The sequence below is a fragment of the Sphaeramia orbicularis genome, chromosome 3, assembly GCF_902148855.1.
Source record: "Sphaeramia orbicularis chromosome 3, fSphaOr1.1, whole genome shotgun sequence".
Classification (NCBI taxonomy): domain Eukaryota; kingdom Metazoa; phylum Chordata; class Actinopteri; order Kurtiformes; family Apogonidae; genus Sphaeramia; species Sphaeramia orbicularis.
Window position 1 is genome coordinate 42,161,876 of NC_043959.1, and position 22,860 is coordinate 42,184,735.

At 38.1% G+C, this 22,860-nt stretch overlaps 1 protein-coding gene across 1 annotated transcript in view; it reads left to right on the forward strand.

Moving 5' to 3' along the window:
- Positions 1 to 22,860, forward strand: part of ush2a (Usher syndrome 2A (autosomal recessive, mild)) — a 229,409-nt gene that overhangs the window by 15,213 nt on the left and 191,336 nt on the right. Inside the window, 7 exon segments of the mRNA XM_030161277.1 lie at positions 8,656 to 8,791; positions 11,299 to 11,362; positions 12,212 to 12,313; positions 12,541 to 12,730; positions 14,770 to 14,984; positions 17,603 to 17,824; positions 21,439 to 21,532. Coding sequence (XP_030017137.1) covers positions 8,656 to 8,791; positions 11,299 to 11,362; positions 12,212 to 12,313; positions 12,541 to 12,730; positions 14,770 to 14,984; positions 17,603 to 17,824; positions 21,439 to 21,532 — 1,023 coding nt within the window.

Here is a 22,860-nt window from a genome sequence, read left to right on the forward strand (position 1 = left end):
TTAGAGTGTGAGTTTTTTTTGCTGCAGAATCTGTCTACATATCTTCTTGTAATGTGATACTGTATATGGTGACTTCTTTGTATACTATAGTGAATGTTTTTGCTCTGTGCTTGAAAAGAAAAAAAAATCCTCAAGACTTATGGCCTTTATTAAAAGGCTGGTATGCCAGCTTATAAACTATATGTCCTCTCCTCCTTTTTTCCTCTATCTTTTCTCTTCACCATTTTCCTGAAGAAGATTCTTCCTCGCTCCTTTCTCCGGCTCATCTATCTCTCACTCTCTCCCCCCTATTTCATTGTCTCTCCCCCTCCACCTTCTTTGTCCTTCCCCCTTTCCCTCTCATTTTCCTTACACACTGTCTCTCTCCCCTTCTCCATCTCCCTCGGGACAATTTTCTTTTCTTAAATAAACTGTCATAGCTAGTGTTAAAATATGGGCCTAACATGGGGCGAGCGCGGCAAGGTAAAGGCATGGGGCCCTGGGCTGGTATAAAACATGGATAATATGCTGTGAGAGGTAATTGTATCTTTTAGCACTGAGATGAGTAGAACAAATGTGTCTCCTTTCCATCCTCTCTCTCTCCCTCCCTCCCTCTTTATTCCTTTTCCTCCTCTCTTCCCTATCTCTTCCTTTACACACTGCAGCCGCGCTAATATGATAGAGAGAATATTGGCTGTACATCAGAGCTGCTAACAGTTCATAGTAGGTAAGGGCAAGTATGAGGGGGGGGACTAAAAGAGGGTGGGAGAGTCTTAAAGGGTGAATAACACAGAGCAGAAGAGTGATAACAAGACGCAGTGAAAGAGAGGGAGAAAGGTGATACTGTGGGTGAAGATGCAAAAGTGGGAGGCTGAAGTTTATGAAGTTACATTATACTCTTTTATCAAACTCCCTTTAGTTCAGATGTGTAGGTCAGAAATATTAGGATCATGTAAGGAAGTTTCAACTCTAACCATTGATACAGTATAGCTGTAGATACTGACCCTTTTAAGCTACACTAAATACAGTTTTCTGTTTTGCAGTACTGAACCAACTTCTGAAGGCCTATTTTGCTTAGTAAATTGTTTTCAGTTGGTAGAACATGCACATTATTTTGTGGTTTGCTGGATAGTGATAGCATGTGCAGCGTTGTCTCTAATGTTATATCACAGCAGCGCATGTTTTACCAAGTATCTAATATCAATAGCCATCTTACCTTGACACCTGTATCTTGTTCTTCTTATGGAGCATTCTGTCAGTTGTTCTTTTCTTCTCTCATCTACTGTACTTTTCAGACTAATTCTTCTTCATGTCCATGTTTCTTTCTCTCTTTGTGTTTCTCTGACCTCCTTTACATCCCTCTCTTTGCCTCCCTCTTTATTCCATATTGACAGCTTCACCAGCTGTGGAATGAGGTGTGTTATCATTCAGTGGCATGTCAGTCAGTCAGTCACAGGGTAGCTCATTTGGGAGAGGGGTTGGGTGGAGAGGGTTTGGTTAGGCGGGACGTACTGGAGGCGAGAGTGGAAGTCAGGGATTAGAATAGATTAAAAGCAGAGGAAGGGGTGGATGAGGAAGAGCAGACAACCATCAGAGGAGAAACAAGATTGTGGAGGAGGAGGGGGCAAAGAAAATGGAACGTGGGTGTGTATTTGTTAGGTGGGTGGGGTGGAGTCAGTGGACATGAAAGCTAGAGACCAGACAGTGAATGTAGAGAAGAGGATGGGGACCAGCAGATGATGAAAACTTGAGTATTGAAAATTTAATATAACAAATGATCAATTTGTTTCAGAGGGTTGTACAAACTATGTCAGACATGATCCTATCTATTAACCTTTGCTTTAAGAAAAAGAGACAGGAGCAGTGGAGAGATTCCTCTGGATGGAAAGACATGTAAGAGAGGAAACAGGAGCAACAAGTGGTGCCAGGCACAACAAACCCCACCCCTCACACGAATTGTAGTTTATTTTGGCATCGATCCAGCTGATGTCATCATGTCTATGCGTGTGCTGATGTCAGCATATCAACTGACTCTATATATGTGCCAAGTTTGTAGTAAATTGAAACAAAATTGATGTTTTCATAGACATTTGAAATGTTGCCCATTATAAGTAAATGGGAGAAAAAAAGATTTAAAAAAGTCATACGAAATTTGAACTTTGACCTACTTTTCCCAAAGTGTTACCACATCTATTCTGTGTCACTGGCAATCAATACACCCACTTTGATATGAATTCAAGCAACAGTTTTGTTGCTACAGACATGTGAAATTTCACCCATTGTAAGTAAATGGGAAAAAAAAAAGATTTTAAGAATTCATCAAAAATTTGAACTTTGACCTACCCAAAATATAATGACAGCTATTCTGGGTCACTGGCAATCTATAAACCCAATTTGGTATGAATTCACCAATAGTGTTGCTGCTAGGGTGTTAACAAACAAAGAAAGAAACAAACTAGAAGCACTCGAAGAGCGCAGACCTCTGCCAAGGCAGATCACTGTCCCGGATTTGGATGAAAATTTCAGGAAATGTTGATACTGGCACACGGAACAAATGATTAATTTTTGGTGGTGACTGGGGGTGGGGTGGGGGGGCCACGGGGGCCCACTGATCTACCTTGGTGGAGGTCTGTGCTGTCTTTTCTAGTAAAGCACTCGACCTCCGCCAAGGCAGATCAATGGGCCCCCGTGGCCCCCCCACCCCCCACGCCCCCACTGTTCCTTGTGCCAGTATCAACATTTCCTGAAATTTTCATCTAAATCCATCCATAACTTTTTGAGTTATCTTGCACACAAACAGACAAACCAACGCTGGCAAAAACTTAACCTCCTTGGCGGAGGTAACAAACCGAACCAAAAACAATACCCCATGCCTCTCCTTCAGGGGCGGGGTAAAAACAGGTGTGAGAAATAGACATAAAACATGAAGGAGTAAACAGAAGGCGAGGAGGACAGGAGTCTTAGAGGGGGAGATGGGTGTATGAAGAAAATAAGAAAGTCAGGAGAGATGGTATCCACATTGAGAAAGGTCAAGTGGGTTCAGCAGAGTTTATGTAAACCAGTGGCTTATGAAAGATGACGGAGGGTATATCTGTCAGTGTTATGTGTAAAATACCCACACAAATATAGTTGTAACAGTCATTTTTAATGCGTCCCTCATTTATTTTGACCTCAAGCTGTCACTACATGTTCTTAAATCAGCAGCCTGACTCGGCCTTTTCCATATAAATAGAATGATATTTTAAGCTTGACACTGTCTGCAACACATCAGACATTTAGATAACGGCAAGTTATTCAGAATAAATGTAATTATTTCTGATTTTTTGCACTATGACAGCTGTTTACGTAAAATGTCTCAAGTATTTATTGTGTCATACAAGTACACAATAAGCTCTAATGTCACTGTTTGAAGTATAACAACTTACAGGATGTGACAATTAGCCCTTTACATGTTTTATGTATGCTTTAGAGATATGCGTTTGCTGACATTCCTGAGAATTAAAATGACACAAATCTGAAAATTGTTTACAGCGGTGTTAATAATAACAGTCTCAAAATTTAAACTGGGTGGTCATGTCCTGAAAGAAGGTCATAAAGAAGCATAGTGAAATTTGTGAAAATGACCAAGGCCATCAGGAAGTGTTGGTATTGCCATGAAGAAAAGCCATTGTCAGATAATTTGTTGACCTATGTTTTGAGCAGACGTGTCAAAAGTATTCACATTCATTACTTAGGTAGAAGTATAGATACTAGGGTTTAAACAGACTTCTGTAGAAGTTGAAGTATCAACTTAAGGTTTTAACTCAAGTAAAAGTGTAAAAGTACTGGTTTCAAAACTACTTAAAGTATAAAAGTAAATGTAAGGGGAAAAAATGCCATTAGGACAAAAACTTAGGTGGTGCCACAGGGGTCTATAGTGCACTACCCCACCTTCCCAAACAACATTTTTCTAAAGGCCTTAATGACAATAATGTTGTATTAAAATGTTAATGTTGAAACATTTTGGATGCACTAGTCTATCTGTTCCAGCTGCATATATGCCCATTGAAAATGAAGGCATTTTAGTCCAGTGCAAATGTATTAAAGAACCATATATGTGTCATTAGCATGTTTCATGGAGCTGAAGACATGATGACTAGTTGAATATAAGTATTATAATGGTGGAAAAAGTCAGGTACGATGGATCGCATACAAACCAATAGGGTGTCAGAATGGTATATGTTTATACTTCTCATCCAACCACAATCAAATTCACTCTATCCAGATGGTGCGACTTATGTGGATTTTTTTTTTGTAATTTAAACAATGACAAGCCAGAATGAAAACAAGCCCAAATGAAATAGGAGTAATGAGGCTATTTTTAAAATGTTAGTAGAAAGTACAGATAATTGCGTAAAAATGTAAGGAGTAGAAGTGAAAAGTTGGCTGAAAAATAATTACTCTAGTAAAGTACAGATAACCAAAATTTCTACTTAATTAAGATAACAAAGCATTTGTACTTTATTACTTAAGACAGTTGATGCAGATTTCATATGTAAAAAAAGTTTAAATATGAGTGATACTTCAATAAATCAAGCTAATTACACTAATATGGAATATTTTATGATTCCATGATAAAGCTGACTATGGATATTTTTATGTTGCTGAATGAAGCTTATCTCCATTACCTCATACTTTTGCAGCAAACAGACTACAGAGTGAGCTTAGAGGAAACACTGCTGTCCACATTGTGTACTGAGCCATGGCTTGGCATGAGTGTGAAAATCGAGAAGAGCTTTAGTCAAAATGCCAGTCTACAGATCACTAAAAGCTTTCCACTCTGGGTTTCCCTGGGCTTTTAGAGAGGCTTAGGTGGTAACATTGCCAGTGGGGTTGGTTTTGCACAGGGAAGGGTACTTAAAACTCTCTTAGAGCATAAAAAACCTTTATGGACAAAGTTAAAGTAAATGTTTTCAATAAGGAAAGAAAAATAATGAAATGTACCTCAAATGTAGATATTACTTATCACATGGTGGGGACAACAGAAGATGATGATAGTCACAAATAGATGGATATGCAACTTATAATAATAGAGTTTGGCAACATGTCGAATTAATTCTATTAATTGACGTTTTACTTTGTGAAAATTGTGAAAAATGCCTGATTCGCGGAGTCAAGATTATCTCTGGAGACTTTTCTTGCTCAACAAAAATCCAATTAGAAAATAGAATAGAATTAGAACTTAATAGAATAGAACTTAATAGAATAGAATCTTTATTGTCATTATGCGAGGCACAACGAAATTTCGTCCAGCAGCTCTTGTTTGTTTGTTTGCTTCTTCAGCTCTTAAGGTAACATTTTATGGCCATATTACAAAGCTCTAGTAACATTATAAAGCTTCAATATGGGAAATCTGTGCGTACTTGAGTACTGTGGAAGTTCAGTTTGTGTTGAAGTCTGCTTTGTCCTGGAAGCTCTTCAGTTTGAAGCTAATGACTGTCTCTGTTACAGTACTCTGATTTCTATGTGGAAGGTTGTTTTTTCTGCAAATATATTTACACTTTTTTCATTTCTTCTCTCATCTCAACACTAGCTATCATTATCATAGATTACAGTCAGCTAATGTTCAAAAAAAGAGAAAATAAATGCTAATCACTATGATTTAGTGTATGTTTGGAATAACTCTTTATAAGTAGCTGTGTGTGTTCAGATAAGTTGTTAACAGGCTCAAGCACAGTTGTGTTATATTCAGATTAATATATCAGCTCTTTATTTTAGTTATTTGTATGATACAGAAGGTAAACTGTAGTCAAGTAGAAGCTGCTGTGGGTTTGAGAAAAATGACCTCCAAAAAACTAAAAGGACAAGACAGGAGGAATTAAATGGCCTAATAGAGAAAAGAAGAAAAAGGTGTTACACTAGAATGTTGTAGGTCCTTGTGCTAGTTTTGACATTATTCATGCCTTTACAGGAATGCTACAGGAGAAATGTTTTCCACTGTGGCCAGGTACTAATGGAGCCTTGAATAATGGCAGGAACTACAGGTGGTGCAGGCCAGGGGTTACGATTCAGTATCCAAGCTGGCCCAGGACTGAACTCTGCTGAACCCATATATCCTTGCAGTTTAAGCCTTAATCTAACTGAGTTGGAATTTGGTTGAGAGTATGATAAAATGGTGGTTGGGAGAACAGAAGAATAGTAAGAAGAGGCAGTGTAATGTGGAAATGTTATTTTCCATATATTAGTTACACTTGTGAGAAAATTACTCCACTGCATATATGCTGTGGCGCTATGTATGGGCAGTGCACATTACTGTTGTGCCATTAGAATTAAATAAATGGATTAGACACTAAGGGTTTTACTGCATATTCTGCCAAATTACACATCCATTGACTGTGAATTTAAAAGTGATTTGCTTAAAAGCCTCCACATATAGGATTGTTTAACATACTCCTTTCTTCTTCTGTGGACTTAGTGGACACAGTCCAAATGAGACTAGTTATTGTCACTAAAGTCTCTAGCTTCTTTTGCTCTGTTTTTCTTGTTTTCCTTAAGAACACCAAAGTTATACTGGTCAAAGAAGACAAAGAAAGGTAGAGGAAAGAAGGGGGGTAAAAATACAGATGGACGGGAAAAGGGAAAAACGGAGGGAAAGTGTTTGTGAAAGCTAACAAAGGGGAGTTGGCTGTGTTTCAAAAGGGCGCATGGCAGCTAAGGAGGATGAAGCGCTTCAGGATTCATTTACATCAGGCCTGACAACTGCTTCACATCTCCCCAAGAGCCACACAGCTCTGGCTTAGAGATTCCTAAAGAGGGCCCTTCTTCTGGCTCCTTCTCTTACACCCGCTCCCTGACTTTTCTTTTTCTTCCTCCTGTCTCTTTTTTTCTCTTGACTTTTTTCTAACTCTTATTCTCTCCTGCGCTCTCTCTTGTGCTCTCATGCGCTTGCCAGTCTTCAATCAGCCATCATGAAAGTGTCTGTCTGGGCGTCTTAACTATCCTCTGAGAGGCAGACACTTGTCTGGGGCTGCCTTCATCCCCTAAAGGCGTTTTTTGACTTGGACTTATTTCCCTCCTCACACCTTTTCAACTTCCCTAAAGAGCTGACAACAAGTGAGAGCGACAGGGCAAGATAAACATGAGGGAAAGAGACAGGAATGGAGATGAGAGGGGGAAGTCATGGACAGACAGAGAAGAAAGTGCAAAGATGGTAATGAAAAATAGGAAGAGAGAAAGAGCAAATGACAAATAGGAAAGAAAACCTAAAAACTGAAAAAAATGAGAATCGGCTAAATGACCTCGTAAGGAGGAGAAAGGACAAAGCAAGGAGGACCAGAGAAGAAGAGAGTCCAGAGAGATGAAGAAGGAGGGGGACTATAGTAAGACAGGGAGAGTCACGTTTATCAGTGGTCCCACAGTGTGTTTCCCAAACAGGGGATTTGGAGATGGGGTAAAGAGAGTGGGATGGGGCACATTAAAGTTTTTTTGGGGGGAAGAGCCCCTCTTATGGAAGTATCTTTCTTTTCGCCCGGGTTTGATGTGAAAGGAAGCTGGTCCTGCTTTGACGGTGTTGTCTGCCGTGCAGTTTTTAATATTCATGCAGCAGATCGTGACGGGGGAGAGGAAAGGAGTGGAGAGGAGAGGAGATTTTTGGTCAAACAGAAAGCTAATTTGCGACTGAGGCAGTTTAGCCTGAGGCTCTTTCTGCTACTAGGGAAATGAGCTGGAAGATTAGCTGTATGTATAATTCACACACTCACTCTCTCTCTCTCCTCATCTCTCCCATACGCACACACAAGCCTAGATATTCAAAAACACACTGACAGTGCATGCATACACTCTTGTAGATAGATGCATGCATGCACACACCGACCAGCTGTCACTCTCTCTCTGAGACATTGTGTTACAGCAGTAACCTGCTGCTATGCTTTTTACCTCTGCATCTGCCCCTCAGGCCGCTCCTTTACATGTTCATAAGCTCCACTGTGGTGCTTTGCTAAGGGTGTCCAATAACTGTCAGTGTAAAAGATTATTTATTAATTAATAATTTTGTACTGTTTGTATACACAGGTGGTATCAGACAAACTCAAGCAAGTTATCTCATTTAAAGTTCCAATGTGCAAGATTTAGGAGGATCTAACTGCAGAAAAACATGATATATATTATTGCATAACCCCTGAAAATAACAGTCCTTGTGTTTTTCCTACCTTAGAGTAAGCCAATTATATGTATAGAGGGAGTGTGTTGCCTACTTTGCATGTTTCTACAGTAGCTCAGAACAGATTTTATCCATTTTCCATTTTATAATGGGTGTCATCCAGCATTATGGTTGAGTTTCATAACTACTATGTTTGTGGTGATTGATGCATTCCCTTTTCCAAAAGGGTCAAAATAGAAAAACAATGTTTTGTGTCTTCAACAGCCACTACAGCAGAGGGTAAGTTGAAGGGTATTCAGTTGATTGAAATCTACAACTTCCCCACTAGAAGAAACCCGAAATTATAGATTGCACCTTTTCATCTGTTCTGTTGTTACTGTGTATTTTAACTGCAAAGTTTACCATATTGAAGCAGTCAAACAATTATTGCACTTCTTTCCCAAATGCTTTAAAAATTCTATGATATACCTCTGAATCACATTGCACACCATCTGCTGATTGTGTATTGCTTAACGCTGACTTTTGTGATTGAATTTTAGGTGCATGACAGAAAGGTCAGTCTGTTTCTGGATGGGCTTGAGGAGGATGGTACACCATTTGACACACAAACTCTGTCCAGCAGACTCCATGATATCAGCGAGGATGGTGCCATGTGGGTGGGAATCAGCTCCAATGGTAAATATGGATTTTGTTTTAAATATATGTATTTGTATCATGTGACATGTTACATTGCTGAAGAGGAGCATTAGGGCCAGATTCCCTAAATAATTAATTCCCTTGAAATACTGATTGTAAAATGTCTTTAATGTGTAAAATATAATAGTAGTAATGTAAAGAATTTAGCTGAACAATCAGCCAACTCCAATACTGCCCAGTCATCATTGTCTGAATATTTTTAGAACACAGACTTCAAAAAATCACGAAAAAAGGAATGTAGCCTTTTTATTGCAATCAGAAATATCACTATGTTTGTTTTTTCACCAAGGGGAGAACATTTCCCCTTTAGTTTATCATGTTTGTATACCTTCATATGGTGTCAGTGACTACCCCACCTTTATTTTTCTCTCAGCTTTTATCCCTCTTCAACTACACATCTGTGATTGATTGGTGGTGCCTTGGAGTCGTCTGAGAGTCAATAGGAGAGAAATTGAGAGAAAAATGATATCCGTTCATCTCCAGGGTGATAAACGAGTGTTTTTCTTCTCGTTTATCAGGCATTGATCCCTAGTTCACGGCAGGTAGCATCTGATCAGCTGAAGATCACATCAGAGGTGGTGATCAATAGATTGTGATTGGCTCGGGGGAGGGTGAATGAGTATGTGTATTTATGTGTGTGTGTGGGTGGGTGGTTGTTGAACCTGGGGGCTGTGTCTGGAATTCTGATCAGTGGATTGATTATGTAAATGTTGATCAGATGTATTGATTAACAACTAAGTCTGTTTTTGGAGAAGACCCTGCTCACTGAAAACTGTACATCTGATAAGTACAACAAGAACTTGTCAGGAGCGGGTCTTTAATGAAATGATCATATTCTTAAGGCGGTCAATAGAGACGCTATGATCACTTATAAATTTAAGAGGTGAGATTAAGTGCCATGATGTGGTTGAGATTTAGCAAATAATGGCTAAAAATGGAACCTTAAGTAGTAAAATAGTTCCTAGAAAAACTTAGGTAATACCAATAGAGAAGTGAAAGTGACAGAGTTTATCATTTGCAGGGTCAGTGAAGGACAAAGACAAAGTAATGCATGCGAAAAAAATTGTACCCAACTCTTAGTTACCTGTTTTCTGTTTAAACAACACAAAGAAAAAGAGGAAACTGCGAGAGGCGGTGAATGACAGAAATTGAAGGCAAGACAGAGACCTACACAGTGAAGAGAGAATTAAAGCTTATACCTTGCATCATCCCAGTAACAATAGAGAGAGTGCTTTTCAGAGGAAAGCATAATCCCATTTCCACACGCTAAAGAAATCCTGAGCCAAAGCCTAAGGCTGCACAGCCACACACTGTTCTAACACACTTACATCCCATAACTCTCTCTCTGTTTTACACTCATATAGAACCCCCCTGCCCCACCCGACCCCTCCCCCACTGCTCATGCACATACACATCCATACACACAAATGCACACCCACTCGTGCACACTGTAGTTGGGCTTTGCCAAACATGGGCAAAGCCTCTCTCAAATGCATGCAAACACACACATCCATTGCTTCTCTAAAGTAAGAATGCTTGAACACACACGGTAAAGCTTCTAACACACACTCTTCCACAGACAAAGCTAGACATGGCAGCGGTTCTGTCGACGCTTGCAGACGTTATCCGTCTTCTAAGAGTTGTTGTCAAACTAGACAGAAGTTTGCTGGACACTAAAACACTGTCTCTCTTTTTGGACCAGAATATTGTCGTTGTGTTTGTATCTCTTATGTTGGATCCAGCATTGTCACATACAGTATGTATGGTTGTCTGTGGAGATATGTCAGGGGCTTTCCGGTGTTCAGCATTGTGTTTGATGCTGGTGGTATTTCTTGTGTCCATTCCAAAATCCAAATGTGTGTTTGGACACTGTGCTCATGTTTTTGTATTCCTCCAGTGTAAAATATCTGTGCTTGATAAAGAATTATGTTGGCACATTTGTTATGTAGCATGTCTGGTCCAACACTGTTGTATTGAACTCCACAGAGAGAGGTTCAGCATTAGTCTGTCAGTCAGCGCTATCTCTTTAGATCTTGCTCTGATTTGTAACTGCAACTGTTTTGTCACTTGTTAGAGCCGGTTGCAATTTCATTTGTAACAGACATGAAAGAACTAGTTTGGTTAAAAATGCTCAAGACTTAAACCTCTAATCAATGAAAACTGTGATTGATGAAAACTGATTTTTCTAAAAGTGTAAATCCTTAGATGCCCGGTGTTGCCCTAGATTTAAACCAAGCTATTGTGTATGCCCTTACAAGCCATGCTGCTCTCTAGTGGAGGCACATGTAGACTGTGGCAGATCCTATTCGGCTTTATATCATGAACTTGACTCTTACAAGCAGCTGTAGGCAGCTTCACTTAGCTGGTATCGCCAAACTGATAAGATAATCTTCTAAATACTGTGAAATCCTCTCACTCACTGCCTTCAGTACAAACCCATTAACACCTTCTTTATGTTCTTTTCTCTTCTCTTTTCATCTCTCTAGGGTCTAATCAGTTCATTGGGCGCATGCAGGACTTTAGATTTTATCCTGCTACTCTGACCAACAGGTGAGTCGAATGGAGTGAAGCACACACACATATAAAGATAAATGAGGGGGGTGGTAGAAGACAAAAATGTCTAAAAACTGAAAAGAAATTAGCTGAAGGTAGGCTGAAGTAGAAGAAGGAGGAAAAGTGAGGTTTATGTAGAAAAATTTGAGATGTGATATCTATAAAAACTCTGGAAAGTAGATGGAAATGAGGAAGAAAAGACAGATGCTGTATAGTTCATGACAATAAGGGAAGAGGCTAAAGGAAAGAAGGTGACTGCTAATCATTGCATCTTGAGATCCATACTGCTTCCAGAGGATTTTCCTGAAAATTCAATACAAAGCAATTAGTGTTTTGCTTACCCGTGATATACTGCACTGAGAAAAGACTTGAAGCAAGCCTACAAGTTTGTCTCATCAAGATTGGAAAGAGACAAAATGGAAGATTGAGTTCTCAAATGATGGATTTGATTTTTTACTTTGTACTAAGTGTTTAGTCAAACACCTCTCAAAAGCTGCTGTAAGATTTGATCTAAAATCAGAATTTTGCTGGTATAAGGAATTGTAAGCCACTGTTTTTTTTTTGTTACATCCTTACAAACACAAATGACTTTATATTACTTTTAATTTAATATGAGAAGAGATTGATTTACTTAGCAGTCTTTTTTTCTTTTACGGTCTATAAATGTTACCCCTGGAGTTTGTGTAGAATACAATTTTCAATCATTAAGTAATATTCATCTTACTACCCCTGTTAAATAGATGATTTTCTCATATGAGCTCCATATGTATTGATTTTTTTCTGCAAAATATTGTATTGCAGTTATAATCCAGTTTAATTAGTTCAGTCTGCTGCTTGTTTCAACAGGGAAATTGTAGAGGTTTACTCTGGGATCCTGCCTCAAATCCATTCACAGTCAGAGTGTCGATGTCCCTCCAGTCATCCCAGGGTCCACCCATTAATTGAGAGGTACAGTATTACAACTTTCTGAGTACACATAATTATTGTGTATTCATTTTTCTGAAATTGCTGATTGACCTGCCTTTTTTTGCTACTTTACTTCACCTCAAAGCATAGAATCCCAGTACAGAAAACATGGATTTCAGTTAATCTGAAGTATTATCACATTTCCATGTAATAACTGTTTTTTTAAAATTTTGAATTGACTCAAAATTGTTTATCGTGCTTCTGAATAGATACTGTATTCCCAATGCTGTTGAAGACACCACTAATGACCGAGTCCTAAGGCTAAACCAGGATGCCCATCCACTCAGTTATGTAAATGATCAAGATATGGGTACCACATGGCTCTCTAAAATCATGACTACACAGGAACTGGATGAAGGAATTGCTATAACCATGGATTTGGCAAACGGACAATACCAGGTATTACATATAATCATATATACACATGTAAACAGACATGCACATTCACTGAAAATGAGACACGCAGCATCTATCTTATCTATAGGCTTTACATTGATTAATAAATTCAAGTTCTCAAGAACTTTAATAATTGCAGTAGTGGCTGATTACAGTGATGTGTCCATCATTGCAGTATCTAGAGTTTGATGGTTATTATGACTAAGAAAAGAACAGTTCCATGAATCATTATTTTATGGCTCAAAAGAAGACATCATCCTGTAAATCCACTACCCTGTACCCTTGAAGAGTTAAACATGCTTTTGGCAGAGGGGTATACTCTGCTAGAATCTGCACATGGTCTACAGTCATATAATGTACATGCTGTAGTTGCACTTGTGTCTATGCCTTTACTCTCCAACAACAGAGTTATAACCATAGTAAACAATTAGTAAACTATGACAGGTTTTTTTGTTGTTTTAATTTACTTGTAATCTGTGAAAAAAGGTACTTTATTCTGAACACTGGGTTGTTTTTGAGGATGACAGAAATTTATGTAGTTGGGCAAAGAGTCTGTGCACTTGCTGATGTGATATCTATGTTGTAGTCTGTCCCAAATGTTTTTGGGTTTATGAACCACTGATCACTGCTTTGGACAGGAGAGTCTAAATTATGTTATTGTACAAAGTATAGTTGAAACATTGCAAACAATTTCTGCATGTGTGTAGTGGACAGTATTTTCTTCCTTTTTCAGCACAGCAGTGACAGACTAACAGTTGAGAAAAGAGTGTGTATGTGAGAGAGAAATGATTTTCAGCATTTTTGAGAGGGGTACATCCCTCTTCTCTCTGAAGTGAGTGTATAGTTGTGGGAGGGATTTTGGGAGCTGTCCTGACATGGCTTCACAACTCAAGTCCCTACATAAAAGACACTTTCCACAGTTTGTGAGTGTGTATGTGCGCGCATGTTTGTGTGTATGTGTGTGTGTTGCCATTTATTACTTATGGTTCAATGTGTTTTGGCAGCCACTTGTGGGGTTTCAGCATCCATAGAGTTAATGTTAAGGAAATGAATGTAGGTCAGAGTAATGTCCCCTAAACACAAGAAAACTTAACATGTGCGAGTGCACGTTTCAGTGGTGGTGGCTTAATGTGCCTCCTGCCGTGCAGTGTTCTAGCCTGTAATGTAATGGAGCAGATAACACTTAACATACACCTACACACAGACATGCATATGGTTCTGTATGTTACAGAGCTGGTTTTATATATGCTGGTGTAAATGTATTGTGTGAGTTTTTTTTTTTTTTTTAACAAACCTATATTTAGTAAAACTCCAAAAAATAATTTTTAAAATATTATTCGTATCTAGGGCGACACGGTGGTGCAGTGGTTAGCACTCGTGCCTCACAGCAAGAAGGTCCTGGGTTCGATTCCAACACCAGTCGACGGGGGGTGGGACCTTTCTGTGTGGAGTTTGCATGTTCTCCCTGTGTCTGCGTGGGTTCTCTCCGGGTACTCCGGCTTCCTCCCACCATCCAAAGACATGCACTAATAGGTTAACTGGTTAATCCAAATTGCCCATAGGTGTGAATGTGAGAGTGATTGTTTGTCTCTGTATGTCAGACCTGTGATGAACTGGCGACTTGTCCAGGGTGTACCCCGCCTTCGCCCCTATGTAGCTGGGATAGGCTCCAAGCGACCCCCGTGACCCTAGTGAGGATAAAGTGGGTTCAGAAAATAAATGAATGAATGAATGAATATTCATATCTATACCACTAAAATGGTTTATATTTTTACTGTTTTGTCCACTATATTTACATGCAGTATAAGTAGGCAATAATGACCATATCCTCTGAATGTCATGCAGTCCAATGCAATACCTCTTTCAGTGACCCCAACAAAAATTACTACAAACAGGAATCAATGCCACTGACAGTGTCAACAATAATATGTACTGTTAATGTCAAGAATATAAAGCAAGACCTTTATGGTTTTTGAACATAAGTTTGTATTGTCCAGCTGTCACTCAGTGTATTATTCTAATTGTATCCCTCTTCCCGTCAGGTCTTCTATGTTATAATTCAGTTTGGTGGACTCCTGCCTGAATCTGTTCGTATTCAAAGACAGCATCATAACTACACAGAACAAGAGAATGGAAACTCTACAGAGCAGCCCTGGTTGGACTGGCAGTACATGGCCAGAAACTGTAGTGTGTTTGAAATGCAGAACAACGGGCCGTTACTGAGACCAGACACAGTCAACTGTTTACAGCTGCCCAGGTAGGCAAGGTGTTTGTCTTTAACCATGGTATTTTTGAATATATAATTGTCTAAATTGTTTAGTCAGTATTTTTAGAGAATATCTAAACATTCACCTAAAAATGCACAAGTCCCTCATCACAGCCGGTCTTTGCTTTGTTTGTTCTGGGCTTTTATGCTAAGAGGATATTAACTGTTGTACAGATTCAAACATGGTAAATGACAATAATGCACCTTTTTGCAGTAAGCCACCCACTATTAAATAGAAAAATACACAAGAGGATGTCTGTTTGGAACTACAGTAGAAGCATCCAAGATCCTGTTAAATGTCATTTGCACCCACTGTGGACATAAACAGGCTCAAGGAAAGAAAGCACAATTTAAATTTTTGTGCCATGACACACTAATGAAAGCATAGTCGTAAATATTTCATTTTATGCAGTTAGATTTTCCTTCATCCCTCTATATCATATTCACTGGACATGTAAATGTTTAGTGTGTGATATTTAGTGGTTTCTAGCCATCAATTTGCAGATTGAACCAGCTGAATATGCACCTCACCCTCCTCCATAGTACCCACAAAAAAACAAAACATGTAACAGGTCCTTGTATGTGCCACTTTTTGCTTTGTCCTTTCTTGGTCTTTTGGTGAAGTGGATATTACTCAGGCTCACTCTCCAAAATAGTAACTGTAATGTACCTTAATGCTGAATGCCACCCATCATAAAATGAAAAAAAAACATCGTTTGTTCTGAGTTACTGGAACATGGTGGGTAAGGATCCACTCTGTTCAATAGAAATGGCTCATTCTATGGTAATGAAACACAATATTTGTTATTACTACTTTTCAGGTAGTTATACAAGGATACAAAACTGAAGATTTCATTCTGTTTCTGAAATTAAACCCAATATCCCAAATGTTATACAATTAACCTGTTAAATTGATGTCAATAGTTTTGAAATTCTCCTTCTTTAATGTGTCATTGATCCATGAAATTTACAGATTTCTTTTGCCATAATTTGACTGTCCTTTTTGTTTGAAGTCTGGAGTCTGATAGATGTTTAAAGTGCTGAAGGAAAACTCTTCAGTCTTGTTCTGTTTAGGGGTGGCCATGGCTTCTTCTATACAGATGGGGATTACACAGGAAAATAACTGGCAGCACTAAATAAAGGCACCTATTTGCACATAATTATGTGTAGTTGTGCATGTACTAATGTGAAACGCGGTAGTTAAAATAAATCAAAGGAAATTATACACATAACCTTAATACACATGCATTATACAGGTAATACACACTCACACGCAAATGCACACAAGCGGACACACACACACTGGCACCCTCACAGTGACTAGATTTATAAAGCTAACCACCAACAGCGTTGCCTTGGCACATGACCGGTAACAGGCTCTGTACTGGCACTAGATAGAGAACTGGACTTGGAACACAGTCTAACAAACACAAACATTGCCACAAGCACTGCCACACACTAAATCTTGGCATAGCTAGCGATATAAAGGCCTCTGCTGGCACTAGATGGAACAGGTATGAATAGATCACAGATTATGTAGTCATTGCTTATTTTTCACTTGACTGACAAATGATATCACATGCAACCTTTCCTGGCACAGTTCTAAGTATTAGTCAAATTGGCACAGGAGCAATTGAACCTTACATTGGCAACCTAATAACATTCTATGTGACATTAGTGGTTGATAATTATATCAAAGAACTGCACTTTTTGATCTTGTATGATTTATATAATCCCACAAGAGACATTGCCACTTCTGAAGTGGCTCAAGTGTCTGGCAAGATAAATTTAGGCATGTCTAAGTCATCTGAGGTGTTTTCGTACCAAGCAGTTCTGTTCTAGGATTGCTATAAGGGGTGTTTTTGCATCTTGTCTACCGTCTGCATATAACTACCATACAGATAATATTGTAAGGCAAAATAAATAAACGGTGTTACCCACAGATGTAGAAGTCAAATGTCAGGATTCTCAATGTGGACAAAATGGTACCAAAAAATGTGTAAAATTAGGGAAGAAATTAAGATACATTGTTTATGATATCCTTGCATTAGTAAGAACAGAGTCACATATATATATAATTATAATTGGAGGCTCTATGCATCTATTATATACAAATGTGATCAATGATTTTACATTTACCATAAAATTGGCCGGTGTAATCTTCCATAATATTCTCCCTCCATTGTGTGTCTCAGCTGCAGTTGTGTCAGTGGCCAATTTCTCTCCAAATATCTTGGCCACGTCTTGTGGGAGTATAAAACTGCTTAGCTTCAGGCTAATAAAGAGTGAGATCTGTTATAGACGCTCAACTTGATACAGGACAGGAAAGAAGGACTCATTTAAGGTGGAGACTTTTATTTAAAGGACTTGTGAAAAGGCTGTGTTTTTTAGAAGTCAGACAAAATAAATGAGAGGCTTACTGGGAATTGAATGAGTAATATTACTGTGGAATTACTCTAAAAACACAATTATGCCATAGCCATGTCAGATATCACATTTGTCATGTTTAGCCTACAATATAATCAATAAATATTAAGTGTTTACTGCATGTATGAATTAATATATTTTATATTTATGCTCTTTACATATGTGCACTCATTTTCTCCCAGTGAAGTGGTGTTCTCAGGGGGAAACATCACATTCAGCCTATTGACCTCAGAGCCAAATCCGAGGCCAGGCTATAATGACTTCTACAACACGCCTGAGCTGCAGAGGATGGTACGTGCCACCCAGGTCCGGATACATCTGAGTGGACAATACTACACCAGAGCAACTGGGGTGAACCACAGACACAGATACTATACCATTAATGAGATCACCGTCAGTGGAAGGTGAGGAGTTCACACGGAAGTATCCCATACATTTATGCATCAAATGTGCTAACAAGAAAGGTGTTTATAATGGAGCTCAAATATGATGTCATCATAAAGTGATGATCTACCTGAATATGGCAATATAAATAATACACATACATAAAATGCCTCAGTTTTCAAATAATATGAACACCAACAATCATTTTATGTCTTTAACTGTTTAAGATCTGCCACCTGTAGCATAATTCTTATCTCCAAAAACAGTGTTGTCTGAATTTGAAGTCCTGTTATTTGTTGAAAGAAACTCTTAAGATCTTTTTGATGCTGGCTTATTGAAAATCTGAACTGAAATGTAAGGAAACTGTCCTTACATGCATCCACAAAAAAACATTTTGAAACACACTTCTAAATTTCAGCAAGGCTTTTCTGGGAATTATAGTGAACACATCTCTTCATTAGACTGACAGAGTGACTGTTTTTTATGACTGTGGTAATTATAGGATTATGCAGGAGGCAATCATCTCTAACTCTTACTCCCCTCTTCACTCCCCCCTCCCTCTAAGCTGTTTTAATTAGTAGCTTGTTATAGTGAAGTAGCAGAAACACAGATTAAGAGCTGCTGAAATCTCATCTGTGCATTCGTCATCCTTTTCCATCTCACCCTTCTCATTCATTCTGCTTCCATTTCCCACTTTTTTTTTGTTTTTGTTTTTGTCTTTTTTTTTAATTAAGCAGGTAAGAAAGACAGAGTGCAAATTTGAACATGTATATACAGTATTTCAACGCTGGTTATATCCACAATATGTATTATAGCTAAAAGTGTAAAACTACTACAGTTGTCCAACTAATGCGGTGTTTGAAATACAAACATAGCAGTAGAGATATACTATAAATTATGGAGGTTCAGTAATGCTCTGTTCATATCAGGCATGAATATCTATCCTGACAAATCCATCAGGACGCATTAAAATCTAATCACACAGAACTCATTTGGACGTGATCTGGGACACATATGTCCACCTTCTTGTCTTGTTGTTGACTTGGACAGATGGACAGACTGCATTCTCAGCTGACATGGTCTCCAGCAACAGTCCCTTAAAGTGTTTAAAGATGTCCCTTTATACATGTATCAAGTACAGTCGTGGAAAAAATTATTAGACCACAACTTGTTTTCTTCAATTTCTTGTTCATTTTAATGCCTGGTACAACTAAAGGTGCATTTGTTTGGACAAATATAATGATAACATCAAAAATAGCTCATAAGAGTTTAATTTCAGAGCTGGATATCTAGCCATTTTCCATGGTTTTCTTGATAATAACCAAAATCCCTTCAGTTCTTACATCAATAGCTATGGCATTGTACTGCCAAAAACAGTGCTTTTAGGCATTCCATATTTTCTGTTCTGTCTGTTTTAGTGACATGATACACACAGGAGTTAGCACTTGATTGCATAACCATTGTTTTTGATGACTTTTGACGGTCTGATAATTTTTTCCACGACTGTATGTGTGGTGCTACCTGAGCATACATGAGGAATTAGAATATTCACAGTTCACATAATCTGGTAGTAATTCATAAACATGTTTTAAAACTTGAAGATTCAATCGCCACTAAGTGAATGTCAGGAAATAAAAAGCAAATTTGATATTCAAAGTTGTCATTTGGATATTCAAGGTGAACTGATTGATTCATGTGTCCCCTCAGGCAGTGAATAACGGCCAGAAAACACTCTACTTTAAAAGCCACCACTGGTAGCCTCTGAGCAGGACAGTGAATCTAGTCTGGAACAAAATATTACTAATCCAGCCTGTTCAACTAGAAATGAACACCAGATTAACTTGTCTAAGAGCATATGTAATGGGGAAGTCAGATCCAAACAGAATTATTCTCTTAAAACTCATGTGCAGTTGAATTCTAGTGTGAAGTCCGAATGGATGCGCCTTTTTTCAGATACCTCAGGATGTTTGTCAGGACCTAAGAATCTACAAAGAGAAAAACATGCCTTACTTCTTTTATTTTGCCTTTTTCAATATGCCAAATATATAAACAACACAAACAAACATAAGACAATCCCAAATTAACAACAAGCTAACAATCTAACTAAAATGATTATATATCATTTAATAATATTATACATATTATATAATGTCAGTATAAACTGTTTACCGGTAACTTACCGGGTCACAGAATGTATTTATCTTTCCAGAATGTTTTAATAGAGTCACATGACCAAAACAAATGGATCACTGTTCCTTTATGCTACTTTCATTTATAGCAGACGTTATGAGGAAGATTTTCTGGAGGAGAATTGGAGTTAATGAATTTTTTCCTCATTTGTGTTTTGTACCTGATGTTTATATCTGTTCTTCATATATTGTTATGTTCAAAGAAAACAATAAGAGTGCATTATGTAAAAATCCCGCACACAATGAGTATGCCGTAAACATGTAACTGTATGACAATGTGCTCTAATACAAATATTTGAGAATTAGAGAACTGAAGTTAAATAAATCCTATGAAAGATTTTTAAAGTTTCATTAGTTAATATTATATCACAAATCTTGGTCCAATCTGCAGGACTTAATGTGCTTTCCCTGTTGCGTCTCAAGCACATCGCCACACGTGTTGAGCCTCCAGATTAGCAAAATTTATGAAGAGAAGTTCATCATAGGTTGACATTTATCAACCCTGCTACAACAGAAGACACTCTCCATAGGAGTGTGACCTGTAATGTCTATCCCCTACTCAGGTGAAGCTGTGGAAATGCGTGTTTGCAGTTCGTGCAAATAAAGCAGGCTTAGGATAAGTGTTGTGTTTCAGATCCCTGTCACTTCCTCATATGACCTCTCAACCACAAGACCTTAACCTGACCACAGCTGACGTCCAGCCTCAGTTCATGTTTTTTTTTTTTTTTGTCTATGCACAGACAGTAGTAGATCGAACTGTGTGCAGCTATGTTATGTACATGTATGTAATGATTTCATTTTCTTTTAAATATAAATACAGTGATTGGATTTTTACTTTACGTTATTGTATTTGAAGTCCACTATTTTTTTCAGTGCTTTTTCAATTAAATCATTACAAAAGACGGAGAAACTAAAGCTTTGAAATAAAAAGTATGTGTTTACTTGCTTCAGATTTGATACACTTTGCCGTCTTGTAACAGAAAGTGGCATAAAGAGGACGCATAGAGGGAAGAATGAAAAAGAGAAAGCAACTGAATATGTGGATGAATAATTAAATGACTGTCATGCACTGCGTGTGTGTGTAGGTGTGTGTGTGTGTGTGTGAGAGAGAGAGAGAGAGAGAGAGAGAGAGAGAGAGAGAGAGAGAGAGAGAGAGAGAGAGAGAGAGAGTTGTCCACTACCTGTTCAGTTGCTCTGGTAATTCTTTAGATAGCATTTATAAATGTTGAATGGGAACTTCCTAATGGCACTATGGCTGTTCCTTGGATGTGGGATGGGAGAGGTGATAACAGAATCTTTGAGAAAGGAATGTTACTTGCTTATCTTTTGTTTCCTACTTCCATAAATATCTTTTTTGAATTTTTATTCAACCATCCTCCTTTTTCTCTTATTCTGTCTCTTTTTGTGTTTGTTTTTCTTCATCTGTCTCTTAAATTGTTTTCCAGATGTGAGTGTCATGGCCATGCAGACCACTGTGATACCAGTGTGACACCTTACCGATGTTTGTGTCTACCTGAAAGTCACACCGAGGGTAACAGTGTGAGTATAAATATACAATTACAACATTATACACTTTGAAAATGGATTCAGAGCATAATTTACAATTCAGGAAAATATCAAATATTGTATATTTTAGGCAGGTTTTAGACAATAGCTTATTATTAGATGACAGTAGGATCCACCTCAACTGTACACAATTTAATTATATAATTTAGTCCCCAAATCAGTCTAATATCCATGTATGTGGTAGACTCATGTACAAGACTCTGAACACTCACAAACTCCCTCCCAGTGAGCACAGTGGGATCCTGCAGAGAATCCCCATGGTCTTGATTAAACTTTTTCTCTCTTAATGACACTGAGAAGATTTCCCTTATGAAGTACAAATACAAACATTCATGCTTGCATCCTTTGGCAAACACAAACAAATCATGCGTTGTCGATTTTTTTTCTCCTCAGCATTTTTCCTTCATTACAGGTGTAAAAGGGTACAGGGTTCATGATTTTTGTGAGGGTTTCGTGTGTTTGTAATAACTACAGATATGCATGTGCCTAAAATGACCTATACCAGGGAGGGGCACTGCCATTGGGTCCTTCACAGAAATTATTCATTCAAGTGCAATCACAGCTCATGATTTTGGACTAGTTTTCTGTAATTCACCACATTAGACAGAGGCCTTTCTTCCATTAGTCGTGTTACACTTTGTAAGGGAGTGACCCTAACAAGTCGGTCAGTAGTGAAAAGTTCAGTGTGACTGCTCCACCTGACTTTAGCACAGGTCTCCCTGCATTATTCACAAGTTATGTATCATTCATACACCAGCAACTGTGTGTGTCATTGTGTGTGTGTGTGTGTGTGTGTTAGTGTTACTTATTTTATTTTACCAGCTTTAACCCATAAAAACTCAGAGCTACTTTTGTGGCAGTTCCCAAATTAATTTTTCCTTTTTTTTCTGCCTGTCTTAACTGGTTTATCACCATTTAAAAAGAAAAAAAAATAGTATTATCCTCTGTATTTTACATTTTTTGGTGTAAATCATGTGTTTTATTATATTTAATTCACAGATCATGTAGTTGTTCATAAAAACTCTGAGTAAATTCAAAGTTAATTATATCAAAACAGAGAAAAATTAAGAAAAAGTTACTTTTTTAGCAAATATATTGCTAACTGAATGTAAAAAACAAGTGTGTCCATCCACTGTCATTGATCAAACTGTATGGGTTTTACTGGTGAATCTATGTTATAGAAGATGACGATGTTTCCACGGTAACCATGGAGCCTCTGAACGTCCAAATGGGTCATATCTGATGACCATGAAAAGATGACAAACTGCAGTTTACACCAATTATTTACATGGATTGACAGG